The sequence below is a fragment of the Musa acuminata genome, chromosome BXJ1-6 (genome assembly GCF_036884655.1).
Source record: "Musa acuminata AAA Group cultivar baxijiao chromosome BXJ1-6, Cavendish_Baxijiao_AAA, whole genome shotgun sequence".
NCBI lineage: Eukaryota > Viridiplantae > Streptophyta > Magnoliopsida > Zingiberales > Musaceae > Musa > Musa acuminata.
Window position 1 is genome coordinate 2,087,857 of NC_088332.1, and position 16,501 is coordinate 2,104,357.

General features: G+C 45.6%; 3 protein-coding genes across 3 annotated transcripts; 2 read left to right on the top strand and 1 right to left on the bottom strand.

Moving 5' to 3' along the window:
• Window positions 1-929: 929 nt before the first annotated feature.
• Window positions 930-4,297, top strand: LOC135584468 (protein C2-DOMAIN ABA-RELATED 7-like). Its single transcript, XM_065189978.1, has 3 exons — window positions 930-1,150; window positions 2,596-2,691; window positions 3,844-4,297. Exons 1-3 carry the CDS (start codon window positions 1,040-1,042, stop codon window positions 4,132-4,134), a joined length of 498 nt encoding a protein of 165 aa, XP_065046050.1. The 5' UTR covers window positions 930-1,039; the 3' UTR covers window positions 4,135-4,297.
• A 1,996-nt stretch (window positions 4,298-6,293) lies between these two features.
• LOC135677614 (ethylene-responsive transcription factor 12-like) lies at window positions 6,294-7,593 on the top strand. The gene has a single exon (XM_065189979.1). It carries the CDS (start codon window positions 6,920-6,922, stop codon window positions 7,436-7,438), a length of 519 nt encoding a protein of 172 aa, XP_065046051.1. The 5' UTR covers window positions 6,294-6,919; the 3' UTR covers window positions 7,439-7,593.
• A 1,442-nt stretch (window positions 7,594-9,035) lies between these two features.
• LOC103986557 (ethylene-responsive transcription factor 4) lies at window positions 9,036-10,019 on the bottom strand. Its single transcript, XM_009404574.3, has one exon. It carries the CDS (start codon window positions 9,948-9,950, stop codon window positions 9,231-9,233), a length of 720 nt encoding a protein of 239 aa, XP_009402849.2. The 5' UTR covers window positions 9,951-10,019; the 3' UTR covers window positions 9,036-9,230.
• Between the last annotated feature and the right edge of the window lie 6,482 nt (window positions 10,020-16,501).

The following is a 16,501-nucleotide window of genomic DNA, read 5'->3' on the forward strand; positions in this document are numbered from 1 at the left end:
GTACACAAAGACATTTCTAGGTGCCACCGATCTATATTGGTCCGGAATCCGATCATAATCCGTCAAACCCGTTCGGTTGAGCTTGTGATTATATTATAGTATTACTGGGCCAATCTTAGCCCAAATCTATGCTGAAACAAAACCGAAAAGGATTCGGGCCGACACAGCTCAGTTATGGGCTAATTCTAGAGCAGCCCATGTATGGCTCACGATCTTGGCACGTGCAAGCGGGCCTGGGGAGTCGTCGCTGGAGTTCCTGTATAACCCGGAGAAAGACGAGGCCCCCGTCCTTTGCCCGGTTGCAGCGGGCAAGAGTGAAGCGCATCGATTGCGGGGCCCTGTGTTTGGCCTATCCATTACATGAACCTCGGGGGATCGATTGTGTTTGGACCACTGCAAAGACTCTGGGGAAGAAGATCGGTCTCGTACGCCATGAGATGGTCAATATTTCAGAAAGCTAGTAACTGGCCTTCCTTCTTCAACAAAGAGTACAATGGAGCAAGTAGGATTCTCTCCTTCGTGATGTTGAGACGTGAGGCTGTTATGGGATCTATCGAGAGATCATTGCCCATGTAACTAGCTTTGAGTTATTTTCATTGATCTTAGAGGACAATAGCAAGGCGGAGAAGAAGAAGAAGAAGAAGAAGAAGAAACATCCATGGAATGGGAAAGAGACAAGTCTGTCATGCCTACGATGGTAACTCATGCGAGGTATATATATATATAAAATAATTTTTTTAGGTATATATAATAATAATAATAATAATAATAATAATAATAATAATAATAATAATTTAATAAATCCACCAGAGGTATAAAAAAGGTAGCAAAACCCAATAATCTCACAGTGCTCACTCTTGCTCTCTCTGTAGATGATCCTAGCCGTCCACCCAGTCGATCTGATTCGTGAACATACACGGCACGATTTCCATCGCCCCCTTCAGTTGCGCCTGCCTGGCAGTTTCAGTTCGTTTCTTTCGGGTCGTGTTTCCTCTGCGAGCGAGTGAGATCGAGAGAGAACACAGCGATCAAGTAAGGAATGGAGAACGTGACGGGGCTTCTCCGGGTGAGGGTAGTGAGGGGCGTCAACCTCGCCAAGCGTGATGCTGGAGATAGCGACGCCTACGTCGTCGTCCTCATGGGCGATCAGGTAATCACCACTCATTCAACCCCTTATTCCTCCCATACCACATTGCTTCTTCTCCTGCAGGATTCGATCGTTTTACTTTTCGATATTAAATTCTCCTCGTACTAGTTTTGAATTACCCATCTCCCACAACCGTTTGATCAATTGATTTGGTTCTGATTTATTGAGACCTACCTAGGTTAGGAAAGGACGTCGAATGAATCTATGCGTTCTTTGTGCTGGTTGCTTCTCCGATGTTAGGGAGTGTAACGTTGGACGAGTGAGTTGCCCCCGATTGGCTCTTGAATGCAGAGCTTCTGATTGCTGCATTGTCTAGGGATTCACTGATTCCCCTCTCCATTGATATGCATCGATCAACCTAGACAATGCACCAACTTGATACGAACAACTTAACTGATCGTGATCATCTGTTGACAGAAAAAGTTCGTTGAATTATTGGTGTCCAATTCATTGGTGCCCCCGATGTTTATTTGGTGTCATTATTCTAGTAGATCGGAATGTGGTCCAAAAATGGGCTCTGCAACCCGTTGGATCCCTCTACTTGTTACGAAGACTGTACTAGTAAAGTAAAATTTCTTTGAAGAAACATGAGACGAGAAAAATCATGGTCATGTATCAGATATGTCGGACGTGTTACATTGGTTCTTTAATGTAAATTACAGCATCGAATTCTTGGTTACATTTTGAGGTTCATTTAAGATTCTGGATTTCTCCCATATCTACATAAGCGCATTGAGTTGCATCCAGACAGGTGAGTTTTAAGTGCTTGTTAACTCATTAAATGGGATGGCCATCCAAATACTCCATTTAAATTTGGAACAAAGCAGAGGATTTAAGAGAAGTCATTATTCCTTTTCCGGATTAGTTACTAATCTTTCAACTAAATACATTATGGATGAGCAACTGGAATGCAGGCATTAACTACAAGCATTGTTATAAAGAGAAGGAAATAGATTCTTTTCATTTGGTTTTTTTAATGTTCACAAATTCATGAACTGGGTTAAATTTATTTAGTGTGGAATGAGGTGAATGGAGACCCCAGTCCTCTCTTGTTTGTGGTAGGACGTATTCAAACCACTAAAGTGAAAAGCAAGTGGGAGAATCAATTGTTCAGAAATTGGCTATTGCTCATGCAAACCATGGTTATGTGGAAGTTAGGAATTTAGATTTGTGGGACAATCAATTGCCCAGAAATTGGCTATTGCTCATGCAAACCATTGTCGTGTGGGAGTTAGAAATTTAGATTTATTCTCTATAAATTAGCCATTACATATGGAAATTTCGTCGCTAAAGATGGTGGTATTGCTACCTCGATCTACATTAAAAAACACATTAATTTTGTTTGTACAGCTTTAATCAGTAGTGCAATAATTGATTTGTATTAAATACCTGAGTCCTTGTACAATATCGTGAAACTGATTCTGTTGTGCTATCTTTTATTTGGGTAGAAATTGAAGACCAATGTAAAAAAGAATAGTCTGAATCCAGAGTGGAATGAAGACTTGAACTTTTGTGTCTCAGATCCCACTCAACCACTTAAGATTGTAAGTATTTCTTCGCCATTGAGATGCTGCTGCTCTATTGCATCAATATGTTCCTACTTTTAGTCTTTTGAGCAAAGAGATCATTTACCATGCAACAAACAACATGAAGAACATAATTTGTATCTATATTATTTGAGAAATATAACCTACATATTTTAGAACCCCCTAGTCTCACCGCACATATTAATTATGCTTCCTTATCATATTAAATTTAGTTGCTTCACCATCATCAATTGCTCAAGTTTGCTTTGTATGGTAAGGTCACCTGTCCCTAAATTCTTACTGTTTGGTTTATTAGCTTTGAATGTTTGGGTGATGGACCTTACCTTGATCTTTAAGGTCATCTCTCTAGATAACAAAAGCATCTTTGTTGTCCCTTAGGCATTGATTACACTTGTACTACACAAAGTTCACATATCTAAAGCAATCAATATGCATGAATAGCAAGTTGTCAAATAGTCTTTTTTTCTTTAATTTCTCAGTAGGCATTATCTGACAGATTCCTATGCTGCAATGCCTGTCTTGGATGGCCAGCATGATTCATGCAGTCCAGGAACGAATCACACTAAGATTATATTTCTTGGGTCGAACAATTTTCTCTATTACTGTCATATGGGTGCAGTATTTAGTTTTAGGATTAGTAACCCCTACTCTGTTTTATTTCTACTTTGGCAAATTCTGTCCTGGTTATTATGACTCATGGTAACTTTGTTCATAAATTGGTTTCTCGAACCAACCAGCTTGGTAGTTCGGATGTCATCATATGGTAGATCAGTGACCTAGAAAATTTTACTATGTGGTACTAATCTCCCACCAAAGAACAATAGTTTCATTTTCCAGTCTTTGGTCTGAAAAAAGATCATGCTTTCTATTTTCCCGAAGGTGGAATATTAATTTTTTTAGAATTTCATATAATTAAAACTTAGAATCATGCTTTTCTTTCTCATTTTCACTAATGCAATAGAAAAATATCAGAAAGAAACCATGTTTATATTCAGCATTTTGATGGAGGGTTTTTTATTGTGTATTTTTGTTCATAAAGCATTGAAACTGATATTTTTGTTATACATTTATTCTAATGTTTTGGCAAGAATTGACTACTGCAAAACCATGTCTACGAGTCGATTTTATCTCTTTAACAAGGACTTGCAGGAAATTTATGACAAAGACACGTTAACCCAAGATGATAAGATGGGCGATGCCGAGTTGGATATACAGCAATTCATGGAAGCTGTCAAGATGGGTTTGGCAGATCTTCCGAATGGTTTCGTGATTGAAACTATGAGGCCAAGTCAACAAAACTGTCTAGCTGGAGACAGCACTATTACTTCGAAAGATGGTGCGATTGCTCAAGATGTTGTCCTTCAACTCAGAAACGTGGAGAGTGGCAAGGTGGAGCTGCAGCTGCTGTGGCTTAGCGTTCCCTGCGCGCCAGATTTCTAGCATGTGTTTTCTGCAGGTTTACACTTCCCTCTTCAATTGTTATCCAGGATTTGTCCTCTCTCTCGAAGCTCGAGACTATCCTTCTGATTTATGCGCAATAAGGACTCGAGTCGTGCTAAACTCAACTTTCTTTTCACGTTATATATTTGTTTGTTATTTATTATTTATTCAAAAGGTTAAATATAAATGCTTGGGTTTGACATATTAAAAGATTCAGATGTGTTCTTAACATTATAGTTTTGACTTTGATTGTCCAGCGTAGGAAGTCATCCCACCATGGCACGATGGATTTGTTTGACTCCATGATACCAGCGGGCTTTCGGATACTTACTATCGTTTTCGTCGAATCATCACTCTAGAATTGGTTGTTTAGTGGTTCAACATTTCTATGACAATGGTTTATGTTACAGGTGGATCCTTTAAATTGGACATTCTATCGTGTGTCATACACAAGATAAGATATTTGAATTAGATTTAAAATTATCTTAAAATTTTATATTTGATTTAGATTTTAAAAGGTTCGATTAGAGAGCTAATTATTACTCCTAGTTAACTACTTTTAGTGTTTTGATCGGTAAGTTACATTCACATTCTTATTAAAGTTATAAAAGTGAAATATGTATGTTATTTATCTTAACAATGTTAGTTTTATCAAAATATCATTTTAATGTTCAATGACATACGACGATGTCGTTGGCATGGTCGTCTCCGACGACGATAAGGTTCACTTTCATTGCGATGCCACCTACATCTATGAGAAGCGTGTCACCAACCTCTTTGCCACTCTGGGGCGACGTTAACGCATATGGTGGTTGTCGTCACGATGTCTACACCAAAGATGGTGGTTGCCTTACTAATGACCCATTGAGCGAATTCCAAGCTCAACTCGATGCTGAGGTCATCGAAGCTTCTATCGCTCTTCTCGCTGCTGCATTGCGATGCCACCCACCTTTATGAGAAGTGTGTCGCAAACCTCATTACCACTTTGCACCGACGTTGACACATATGGTCGTGATCGTCACGATGTTTATGGCGAAGATGGTGGCTACTATACTAATGACCCATTGAGTGAATTCCAGGCTCAACTCGATACTAAGGTCGTCGGAGTTCCTATCGCTCTTCTTGCTGCTACGTTAATTCTGGCACCATCTCTCGCATAGCAACTTTTTCGTCGTTCTGCGTCGACGTTGATATAGTTATCGAACGACAAAAAAACCATTTGACAACTATGTCGTCGTATACACAGATGCATAATAACATGAGGTTGGTGGTGATGGGGTTGATAGTGCGCTCCTCATAGAGGCTCCTCATAGAGACGGGTGGTATCATAGTGAGAGCAAACCTTATCATCGTCAAAGACGATCGGACAACTATGTTAGTATCGACGCCAGCGACATCGTCATCCACCATCGAACGTTAAAATTAATATTTTTATTTTTATCGATAAAATTAAATATATCTAGACGTTTTATTTTTATAAATATTAGGATATAAATATAATTTGTTAAAATATACGAATCGAAACTTTAACCAACTATACGGATATGTAATTAGCCAATAGATGATGAAGATTCCACTACTGCTGCTGCAGCAAGCGGCCAAGATCATTGTGGTGGCGTACTCACAGTCATCGCCAGCGACAACGTACATCACGATACAGGTTCCACGTGGCGTACACGCGTGCGTCTCATTCGCCCTCCTCCCTCGTTCACAACCGCCCCCATTCGTTCCTCACCGCGTCTTGTCTCTCTCAGTCCATCAGCTCCCCCACAGCCAACACACAACACCTGCCGCGTCCCAGAGAAATGTCGCGCTGCCCGATGTACTACCACGTTACGTGTCACGCACCTCATCAGTGCGGCCGTTCCCGAGGGCGCCTTCCCCTCCCTCTCACCTCACGGGTTTGCCCCGGCTCGCTCCACGGCATTTACTATTGCGGTTGGTGCGCCCCACCACCGTCAACGAGGACAGACGAGGCGGCAGGCACCCGCAACCGCCCCCCACTCCCCCAACAACACGACGATGACAACCATTACTACGACCCTACTGTGGCAATTAAGTAGAGCATGAGGGAGGGAAGGGGTGTTTTTGTCAAAGCCATTGCCGCGAGTCGTTAAAAACGCCACCTCCATCTCTCTCTCTCTCTCTCGCGCCTAACTGCGTTCGCGCGGACGGGAGGAGGAGGGTGCACGCGCGCACACTCGTCATGTGACCGTGCTGTTCCCCGCCCCACGACACGGCAGCGATGCGCTCCACGTGGGGGTGTCAGAGGCGGCAGCAGCGCCCCACCTCTCCCTCCACCCACCGCTCGACACGCCGCCGCCCGATGGCCCGACTGCGTCCTTTCGTCTGCTATAACTCCCCCTCTGTCTCTCTCTCCTGCTGGCTTTATTCCTTCCGCTTTATCTACGCTCAGAGAGACTTGCTGTGCGTGGGCAGCGAGGGGACGGAGAGAGAGAAAGGCGGTGACTAAAAATTAATCATGTCAGGCGCCGTCGACAGTCCGTACATGAGGGAAGAGGGCTGCAGAGGCGTATAGGGCTGACGTCAGGATTTGGTGGCTGGTAGTGTGAGAGCGTTGGCGAGAATAGTAGTCACATGACGCCCTCTGCGACACGTCAAATCAGACGGCGGCTCGCTCTCATTTTCTTTCGTTGTCTCTTTGAAGGAGAGTAGCACGCCTCCTCTCCCGTCCTCCTCGGTCTCTTTGGGCTAGAAGATACGGAATAGAGAGAGAGAGAGAGAGAGAGAGAGAGAGAGAGAGAGCGAGAGAGGGAGAATCGACATGGGATCGAGAGGAGACGGGCATCATTACAGAGGGGTCCGGAAGAGGCCGTGGGGGCGGTACGCGGCGGAGATAAGGGACCCGTGGAAGAAGACCCGGGTGTGGCTCGGCACGTTCGACACCCCCGAGGAGGCCGCGCTCGCCTACGATCGCGCCGCCCGCTCCCTGCGCGGCGCAAAGGCCAAGACCAACTTCCCCTACCACCACACCTCGGCCCCTCCGCCGCTGCACCTCCCGCCTTCCGCCACTCTCGACCTCAACCTCCCGTGCCACTGCTGGCTCGTCCCCGCGCCACCGCAGGCCGTTCCTCCCTCTCCGCCACCCCCGCCGTCGACGGCGCTAGTCCTAGGCAGTTTCGCACTCTATGACCCCGCCAAGACTCCGTCACCGGAAGCGAGGAACGCGGCAGCTCCAGACACGCCGGCGTCGTCCTCGGCCTCCCTCTTCCGGGACGTCGGGAGGGATTTGCTTCTCGATCTCAACGAGCCGCCGCCGGCATCGTCACTGCTGATTGGTTGAGCAGCTATTTTAACTACTGTTCTCTTCCGTCTACTCTTTGCTCATCTCTCCCCCGCAAAGTTGTTTTCCCCCGTCTACCTCTTGCGCTGGAATCATATTTCTGTTTAGATGTAAGATCAGACGACCGTGTAATTAGAGACCTTCTTTTCGAACAATTTCTTTCCTCCACGCTACATGCTACGAAAGAAAGGCTGCCACTGATAATGGAGGCCGCTGAGCTCGAGACACGATCGTTCATGGCGGAAAGCACGACGCTTTGGGACTATTATTTTATTCATTTCATAATTGTCTTGGACGTCCAGTTGTTCGTATTAGCATGTGTGTCTGTGCGCGCTTGCTTGCTTTGGACTTCTCAATGAAAAGAAGGCAGCGAAGCGGCGGACGGTAGACTTGTGCGGCGGCCACAGGGTGGTGCAGTTAATGCACCTCCTTCGATGTTCCCCTTGCGTTCTCTCTTTCTTTAGGACAGCCTCGGCAGCTCGAGTGGGTCCTCCGTTGCCCGTGATGCAGAGGAAAAGAAGCAAAGAAAGGAGAGGGCACTTAATTGTTTCGGCTCTGCCCATCCGTCCAAGGGTGGGTGTCATCGCCTATTGCCGTGGCCCGTAGTGACAGGCAGGGAGCAGAAGATGGTGCCATATTGATTGACAACCTGCATCACCGCTCACGTAGCAAAACGCGGGCCCAATCCCCGGCGGGGGCTCTACAACCTTTTTCTTGGGTCAAGCCGGGCCCTCATCTCCTTGGGACGGAATCGGCTGGGAGAAACGCGCGTCGGTCGGGCCGTGGCGCGCGTGCCGACTGTCCACCAGGACCCGACAAACCCAGGCAGCGGGGCGCGAGGGGCACCGCGCGTGAACCTGGAGTAAGTGCACGCGGGGACCCTGCCACCCTCCCCCGCGGCCCCCAGCCTGCCGACGTCCCGTTGGACCCCCACCACACCTCTCCGGCGCAAATCAAGTGGACCAAACCCATCTCTTTCTTCTTCTTCTTCTTCTGTTTCTCCGGTGCGCTGCCCAGCGACCCGCCCGCTGTGGCCCCTCCACAAGCAGTAGCCGCCCCGTACCAGTGGGAGGAGACCGGGCCGGGATGGGTTGCGATCGCTTTTTGGACCAGAAGGACGACGGACGTCGGTCGGCCAGTCCTGGCCCCGCTCGTGGATCCGGGGACAGGCGTCGTCAACACGCTTACTACGATCAGTTACCCTTCTCCTGCATCCCCCCCTTCAAACAATTGCCCACCGACTTACCCGCCGGCTGATTGGGGTTAATAGCGGCCCCACGGGGCTCTACCTTTAACCACTAGGTAGTTGAAATGGTAGGCAATGATAAATATTTAAAATAAAGGCAAAAAAGGTTGCGCGAGAAAAAGGAATGGGAAGAGGTCGGACGAAGAAAGGGACAAGAGGCCTGCCGGCTAACACAGAGGCACCCACGCTCTTCCTCCTCGGTGGACGTCGATAATAATAACACCAAAAGCATTAATAAATTGTTCTTCAATAGTAAACATAATGGACAAGAGAGAGCGAGATAACAACACCGAGATAGGAATCTCTGAACTGATGACACCCTTCTCCTCAGTGGAAAAACCAAGAACAAGCTAAGGGAAAAACCAAGAAATTAAGGGTTTACTATTGTACAAATCTCTCTCTCCAACACCGCCGCTTTCATCTTCCGAGGGATACATAGACGTAAAAAACAAACTGCTACGGCCTCTTCTTAATCGTCGACAGTGGCGATCAGAGAACTGTTTTAGCTAGGCGTGGGATGAGGCATGGAGCGACAAGGAAAGCACATCAGGCGATCTCGGGTGGAGGGGGCAGGTTGAGATCTAAATCGAGCGTCAGCATCTTGTGCGGCCCCCGGAAGCGGTGGTTGAGGCGCACGTCGGCGACGGAGGAGGAGTCGGAATCGCTCAAAACGCCGCTGGCCGTTGGAGCGTGCATATCGGCGATGATCATGGGCGGGCAAAAGCGGCGGCGGTTCATGGACACCGCCGCCGACGCCTTCTCGGATTCGACGATTGTGTCGAAGAGGCAGCACGGGCGGGATGCCGACATGGCTGGGGCGGCGACCGCGGGGTAGGGCTGGAATGGGAACCGCGCGACGCGGCGGCGGAGGAGATCGAAGTCGAGCGAGGGCGGGAGCGGGATCGCGAGTGGCGGCACCTCGCGGCTGGAGGACTCCACCGTGCTGCTCTGGCTGCTGGGGCTGCCGCCACCCGCCGCCGGGGTCGCAATCGCGACGACTTCGGCCGGGCCCGGCCTGGTGTACGCCTCCGGGCGGGGGAAGTTGGTCTTGGCCTTGGATCCACGAAACTGCCGGGCGGCGGCATCGTATGCCCGCGCGGCCTCCTCGGCCGTGTCAAAGGTCCCGAGCCAGACCCGGCTCTTCTTCCCCGGGTCTCGTATCTCCGCAGCGTACCTCCCCCAAGGCCGCTTCCTCACCCCTCGGTAATGGGTCTCCTTCCCCCCTGCTCTTCCTCCACCGCCAGCCCTCCCACCGCCGCCGGCCATCGGGTTCTCTCGTAGCGCCACAGCAAGGAGTCCGTCTTCTCTCTCTACTTTCTCTGTTTTCTTATTGCTCGGCCTTCTCGTTCCAACAAAAACACTTTATAGCTCGGGTGGATAGCGTGCACACATCAATTTACAGCGAGATTTGGACGGTGCAGCGGAGAAACAGAACGATCCGGCCAGTCAACCAGAGATTTGACTGTCCTCCGCGCGCCGCCCCCACCCGTCACCCACAAACCCACCCCTCCCACACACACACACACGCACGGAAACCTCCACCCAGACTAACAACCCCAAGTTCCTCACCGCTTTTTCGCGAGATCCGTGGGACCCGCGGTCCAAAACGGCCTTACCCGGGTATTCGTGTGCTTTGGGTCGGTGGCCTATTTAATGGTGTTTTCGTGGATTTTGATGAGGAGATACGTGGCGCGACGAGAGGTATCCCAGTCAGGACAGGGTGAGCGGCTTTTCTCCCATTCCGTTCCGTTAACTGACAGCCGTTAAACAGGCAACGGCTGGTTGCCTCTGCCGACTACGGACAGAAGGAACGGCGGCGATTACGGCGTCACCGCGGCTGCTCCCCTCGTCCGGGCCCGCACCATCTGTCGGCATCGACCGCTTCCTCGCTGCGGTACTCGGATAGCAGAACCGGGTCACGCTCCTCTGACGTCGGCGCCCACTGTCCTGCACCAATGGGCCGCACTCCTCGTGGCCGAGTGTTTGTACGACCGCACACGACGGACGGACGATAACCGGACAGCTCCTTGGTACCGACGCTTAACTACGACGGGGGCGGCGAGATACCGCCACGCGTCCAAGAGTCGATCGGGAGCGGACGGACTCGATCTTGCAATAATCACACGGCAGCAATAAAGAGAGAAGCGGGTGACGACGGGGGTAGGAGGGAAGGATTGCTTGACGCGCAAGGCGCAGCGAGTGTGAACGGCTTTACGTGCCGCCAATTGATTTCTGGTGTGTGTGGGGGGGGGGGGGGGGGGTAGCTGGCGGTGGGGCGCGTCGCTCGCAACGTATATGCGGACGGACATTGTTGCACACAATCTACGTAAGTGGGTCGATGTGATGTGATCGACAGACAACCATCACACGGATCATACTGCGTGCTCGTCGTTGTCTGTGATGGACCATTGATTTGAATTCCGATCCTCTCATGTACCGTACCGCACGCATGCGGTGCCGGAGGACGACCGCCCCACCCCTCCCTCCCTTTTGTGACGCAAGTCACTTTAGTGTAGATACAATTCGTGCCATTTATATAGCGATAGGTTCCGATAGGTCGTTCGGGTGACAGACCTCTGATTTGAATTTTGTTTTCCCCCATCTGGTTTGCTGTCGATGTCTCCCCACTAGTGAGAAGATTTCTAGCTCTGCTCTGCCCTGCCCTCCCCTCCCCTCCCCTCTAAGAATGGGCTGACTTCTAAAGAAGCAAGATATTCACCAATGGAAGGGGTCCACGTGTTAGGTGGAGCCGCCCTGATGGAGATTAAAGACTTAATGTATTGATGCAGTGGAGTTGAATCCCACCAGAAATGTACGCCTTGAGACAAGGGCGAGGACCACAGCCTTCCATTTCGGATTCAGGGAATCTAATTCATTTACCAAGCAGCTAGCTAATGGAATGGGACCGGCGTGGCAGGTGCTACGTATAACGGAAAACATGGACCACGCCCTCGGCATGTGGTCCAAACATGACAGGGGTGGGTCAATGCGTGCGACGTCCAAGAGTGGGCACGCCGGGCATTCCCGGGCGGAGATGGTAAGAGGCATTCGTATGGGGTGGTACTCCAAACACAGCCAGAGGTGGCTTGGTAGTGTGTCAAACTGGATTCTTTTTGGTTCGGTTCTACAATACTACAGGTAGGTGGCTTGCACGCTGCATTTGATGAGTTTGTGACTGTTTGGTTGCTTCCTATAAACAGGAAAGAAAATTAGGTTCCTTACCCTTCTCTCCTAAATTATGGTTTTTCCTACATTATTTTATGAATAAATTTGATAAAAACATGATACCAACAGAACAGGAAATCAACTGTACACAGTTCAATATTTTTATTTTCTAGCATTTAGAACCATTCGCAATCTACTGGCATTTAGAACCATTCGAAAGGGTAGGCGAAAGCGAGCTAGAAATGTGGCTAGTCAACAGAATGGAAAGACAAGATCCAGAACATTAACGTCTGCAAAAAAGATGACTGAAGAAAGGGAAATTGCAGATTGAACAACAAAAATGCAAGGCAGAGAATAATAATATGCATGGAATTTGGAGATTGGATGATGCACCAAAACAAAAAGCACGTATAGTTGCAGGATTCAAACCCGAGTTGCTGTTAGCTGCTGCTGCTGCTGCTGCTGCTGCGGAGAGTAGTTCATGTTCTGGGCTCAGCTGTAACAAAAACCAAGATGATATCTCCCCATCACTAACAGAAGAAATGCTATCCAGTGACAGGCTTGCACCTGGATACAGAAAAAAGAAATCATGACATGGCATGCCTTGACATGGCAAATACAGAAGTAGGCTTGCAGCTAAAGAGAAATTGATGAGATACAGGAGTTCCCCTCATCTTGATTCTCATCAATTAACTTCCATTTTGTTTTTTTTTTCTTTACCAAGCAAATATGACACCATAATCACACAATGCAAAATCATTATCATTCATTTGTTCATTTTTAAAACATTTAACATATTTACTTCCCTCGTAAAAGCAAATGTCTACATGTGAGGATATAGCATATAGTGCAAATCCATCGAAGACAGTTCTAAGGCAGATGCAGCTTAGAGTCATGGACAGTGACAATCACAGACAATAAAGTGGCCTAACCTGCCCAGAGAAATCCTCTCTGAGCATCCTTCTCATTGATGTATTAGTCATATACATGCACTAAAACATGTCCAGACAAACAAACAAAAAAAAAAGAGAGAGAGAAAAAACATTCTTTTCTACTTTAGTGGTTTCTCTAGCTGGGTGATCAACCACTCTCTGGTGTTGGCCTCTTCCAAACCTTCCCGATGCACTCTTCTGGAAGCCATCCTCGTCAATCTTGCACTGCTGTTGTTGACGATGGAGAACACCAAGGTGGTTTAATTGGGACGATTTCTAAGGCTAGGTTGTAGTCAGTCAATTGAATGGAAAAGGACCTTTTTTGGAAGATTCCTAGGCAAGTGGTAACGAAAGGGTGAACGAGTCGGTCAACGAAATGAAAAACAAACTGTTCAAAAATTCTTAGGCAAGCAAATAGATAGCTCGAGACATTGAAATCCATTCACAGCAAGTTATAGGTGCTCAAATGTTCTTTCCATGTGGCTTTTCTGTGGTGGACCTTCATGTCCTGCACTTTGGATGTGAGGGTTAACAACCATCAGTTGGATGCACAGCAATCCTGAATGTTATATGATGGAGGGACCAAGTATAATAAATGCATATCCATATTAGATATTACAGTACCAATCCAAAGTCACATGGATACTAGGTGATCATGTCAGTGTATACCAATATTTTTCTTCTCAAGGATACTAATTGAAATATACGAAGAATTCTTCGTAACTTCCGGAATTAGCTTTCACTAAGACCCCCGAGCAAAAGCCTCCCATTGGGTCTCACATTTCTCCATCTTCTCATGGTTAGTAAAGGATAACAATTATTTAACCATCTTCTCATGATTAGTAAATAATCTATTATTTATCCATCTTTAAAGGATAACATAATTTTTTATGGTACCGGCATGCCCTCATAATAATATAACAATTATCTTTTCAAACTTCTTTCTTATAATTTGTCACTTAAATAAGTTTTCGGATCACTAAAAATGTATGTTTCTTTTACATGAATACAATTGACCAATACCAATCTATGCTTGATCTTATCTTGATTTATACCCAATCAAATACTTTGAATTTTTCTAATTGAAAAACATGCAGCATCATATGCTTTCACATACCATGTGTGCTATGAGGTGACCGCCCACATTTTGTGACGACCTTTTATAACATTGCCTTCGCTAAATGCTTTACTCCAAAGCTTCAGCTGTATACATCGGCATTGAAACTAAAAGATCTGCTGGGACCACTAGATCGATGGAGAAAACTGGTTCTGCTTCTACCGCCTATGTACTCCAACTGAAAGAAGCATCTAGGAGAAATTGACGCTTGATGAATGACTACAAGTTAGGCCTTACAGTGTTGTTGCTTTTGTTGCAAAACACAGATAAACAGAAAAAAACAAGTCACTAACTTTATGGCCAAGTATGATTATCTTCTAGGCCTCTTTCTTTGAACCTGTAGCAGTACCCAAGTCATTCCCATGGAAGGTCTACTTAGCCAGCACTTAGTAGTTACTTACCCACTACTTAGTAATCTTTTTTACATGAGCAGAAAACCAGATGGTTACCACATAGTAGTTTTAGGTGTTATCATCAAAGCCAATTGAAAATAAAATCGCAAAAACTATATCTAAAAGTACTAATAAAGAAACAAAGATAATTTTTTTCTTTTTTTTCTTGAACAAGATATGTTATTGATGTCAGTCAAGGAGTAAATTAGAATACTGACTCCATCATAAAAACAATAATGCTAACAGAAGTATGAGATATTCTACTCGGAGGCTATAGAATCTATAGTATAGATGACAGTCGTATGAATAATTTTTTTGAACTTTTAGATAGAATAACAACATCTCGATCATGCCTACCATTTGACATCATTTATCCCTAGAAACAAGGCTGTCATTACCTACCATCTTCTAGGCCATTGTCTAGATAACAAAGTCAGAATCTAATATAAACTTTTAAAATTATCACCCGCTATGATTAACATTAATCAACTAAACCCACAAATTTGAGAATCCATCAGAGAACTTAAGTAATTAACACACGGTGAAATATGTTAAGCTTACCATGCCAATAATCTTGGAGAACTTTTTACGAAGTAGTTTTAACTTTTAAGTAGGCCCACCAAACATTTAGGTTAGATACATGAGCAGATATTTGTGTGCAAAACTGAAGTCCTACAGAGATTGATTACATAACCCTGCAAGTAAAATAGTTGAACACGTTGAAACTTGAGGAATACCGTGAAGAAGTAGAATTTTGCAATCCAAATTAGGGAAACTGACCTCCATAACCTTTTAAAGATTTGGTTTGGATGCCGAAAGATGATCCTTTATCAACTCTATCAATTGGGACATGATGGGGTTGCAATGCATTTAGAACCTTTTCAGCTGCCTTCTTGACTATCATTTTATGAGCATCCCTACTCGAGTGACCCTCCTTCCAAATTGTCTTTAGCAATTCCTTCACAAAATCCACCAAAGCAGTATGAAAAATTTTCACTGCTTTTGATTCCTTAACGTCTTCTCCTTTGTCTACTCTTCCTCATCAAGATTTGTATGAAATATTTGTATTCTCCTTTGTCTTCTCCTTTGTCTACTCTTCCTTCACAAAATCCACCAAAGCAGTATGAAAGATTTGTATTACTACTAAGGTCTGTCTGACCTTCCTCATCAACAGTTGTACGATCAGGAGGAGCCATTCCATTAAAATAGCCACAATATTCATGCCATGATTTACCTAGCATGCCTTCATATCCTGGATCGGAAGAGTTCAAAGACTTCTTGACATTATACCCTGAAGCAATATAACCTAGTATATGATCACCAAGAACATGTTGACTTGACATAAGTGTTCATAATCACTCTTGGAGAAACTGAAGTTAAAATCCCCACTTTGGGAGGTCCAATGCTGTCAACAAGTGGATCATATTGGCTTTCAGAGGATGATTTAATCACTGGTGATGAAAAGGTACAGAAGGCTCCCAAGTATTTTTTTCAAGTTCTGGTTTTTGCTCAGAAAAGGTTAAAAGTATTCCCAGCAATATTTTGCTGTCCAGATGTAGCACCACCAAATCCTCAACCAACGTTTGATGTTCCATGGGTATCACCATGCTCAGCACCAAATGGTGGAGAGACATAAGTTAACATTATCCCTGCTTCAGAAAATAAATGAAGCAATTCCATTCGTGGTGTACTCCAAAATGAATGAAGAGAATTGTCAAAGCTAAAACTGACAGAACTAGTTAAACCAGAACTATAGGAATCATCAAGTGGAAAATGACTTTGCTGTTACCTGGACTTTTTCCAAAAGAATAGGTGTTGTTGATATCCTTATAGACATTGGGGGCTGCAGATGATCCACCAGAGAAATAATTAGATCCTGAAGATAACAGGTATTTTGTGAAAGGCAAAGTTCTTGAACTCTACACCAGTCATTTTTTTTGTATATATTTCCTTCATTTGAGTACTGTCTTGATAGAAATTAACTACTATCTGAGTGACTACCATTGATAGAATCAAGACAATGTATTAGCCCATAAGTTCTTTGGTTTTCTTCTTGGATCAACATCCTCTGCTTTGACTTATCAACTGCAGAATAAGATGTCCTATTGCCGCATGAAACATCAACTTGAAAATGTTCTTTAGAAGAGTTCTTTGATGCAAGCAAGTTATCATCATTCCTAAACTGAGCTAGTCCATGGATCTCCCCACCAC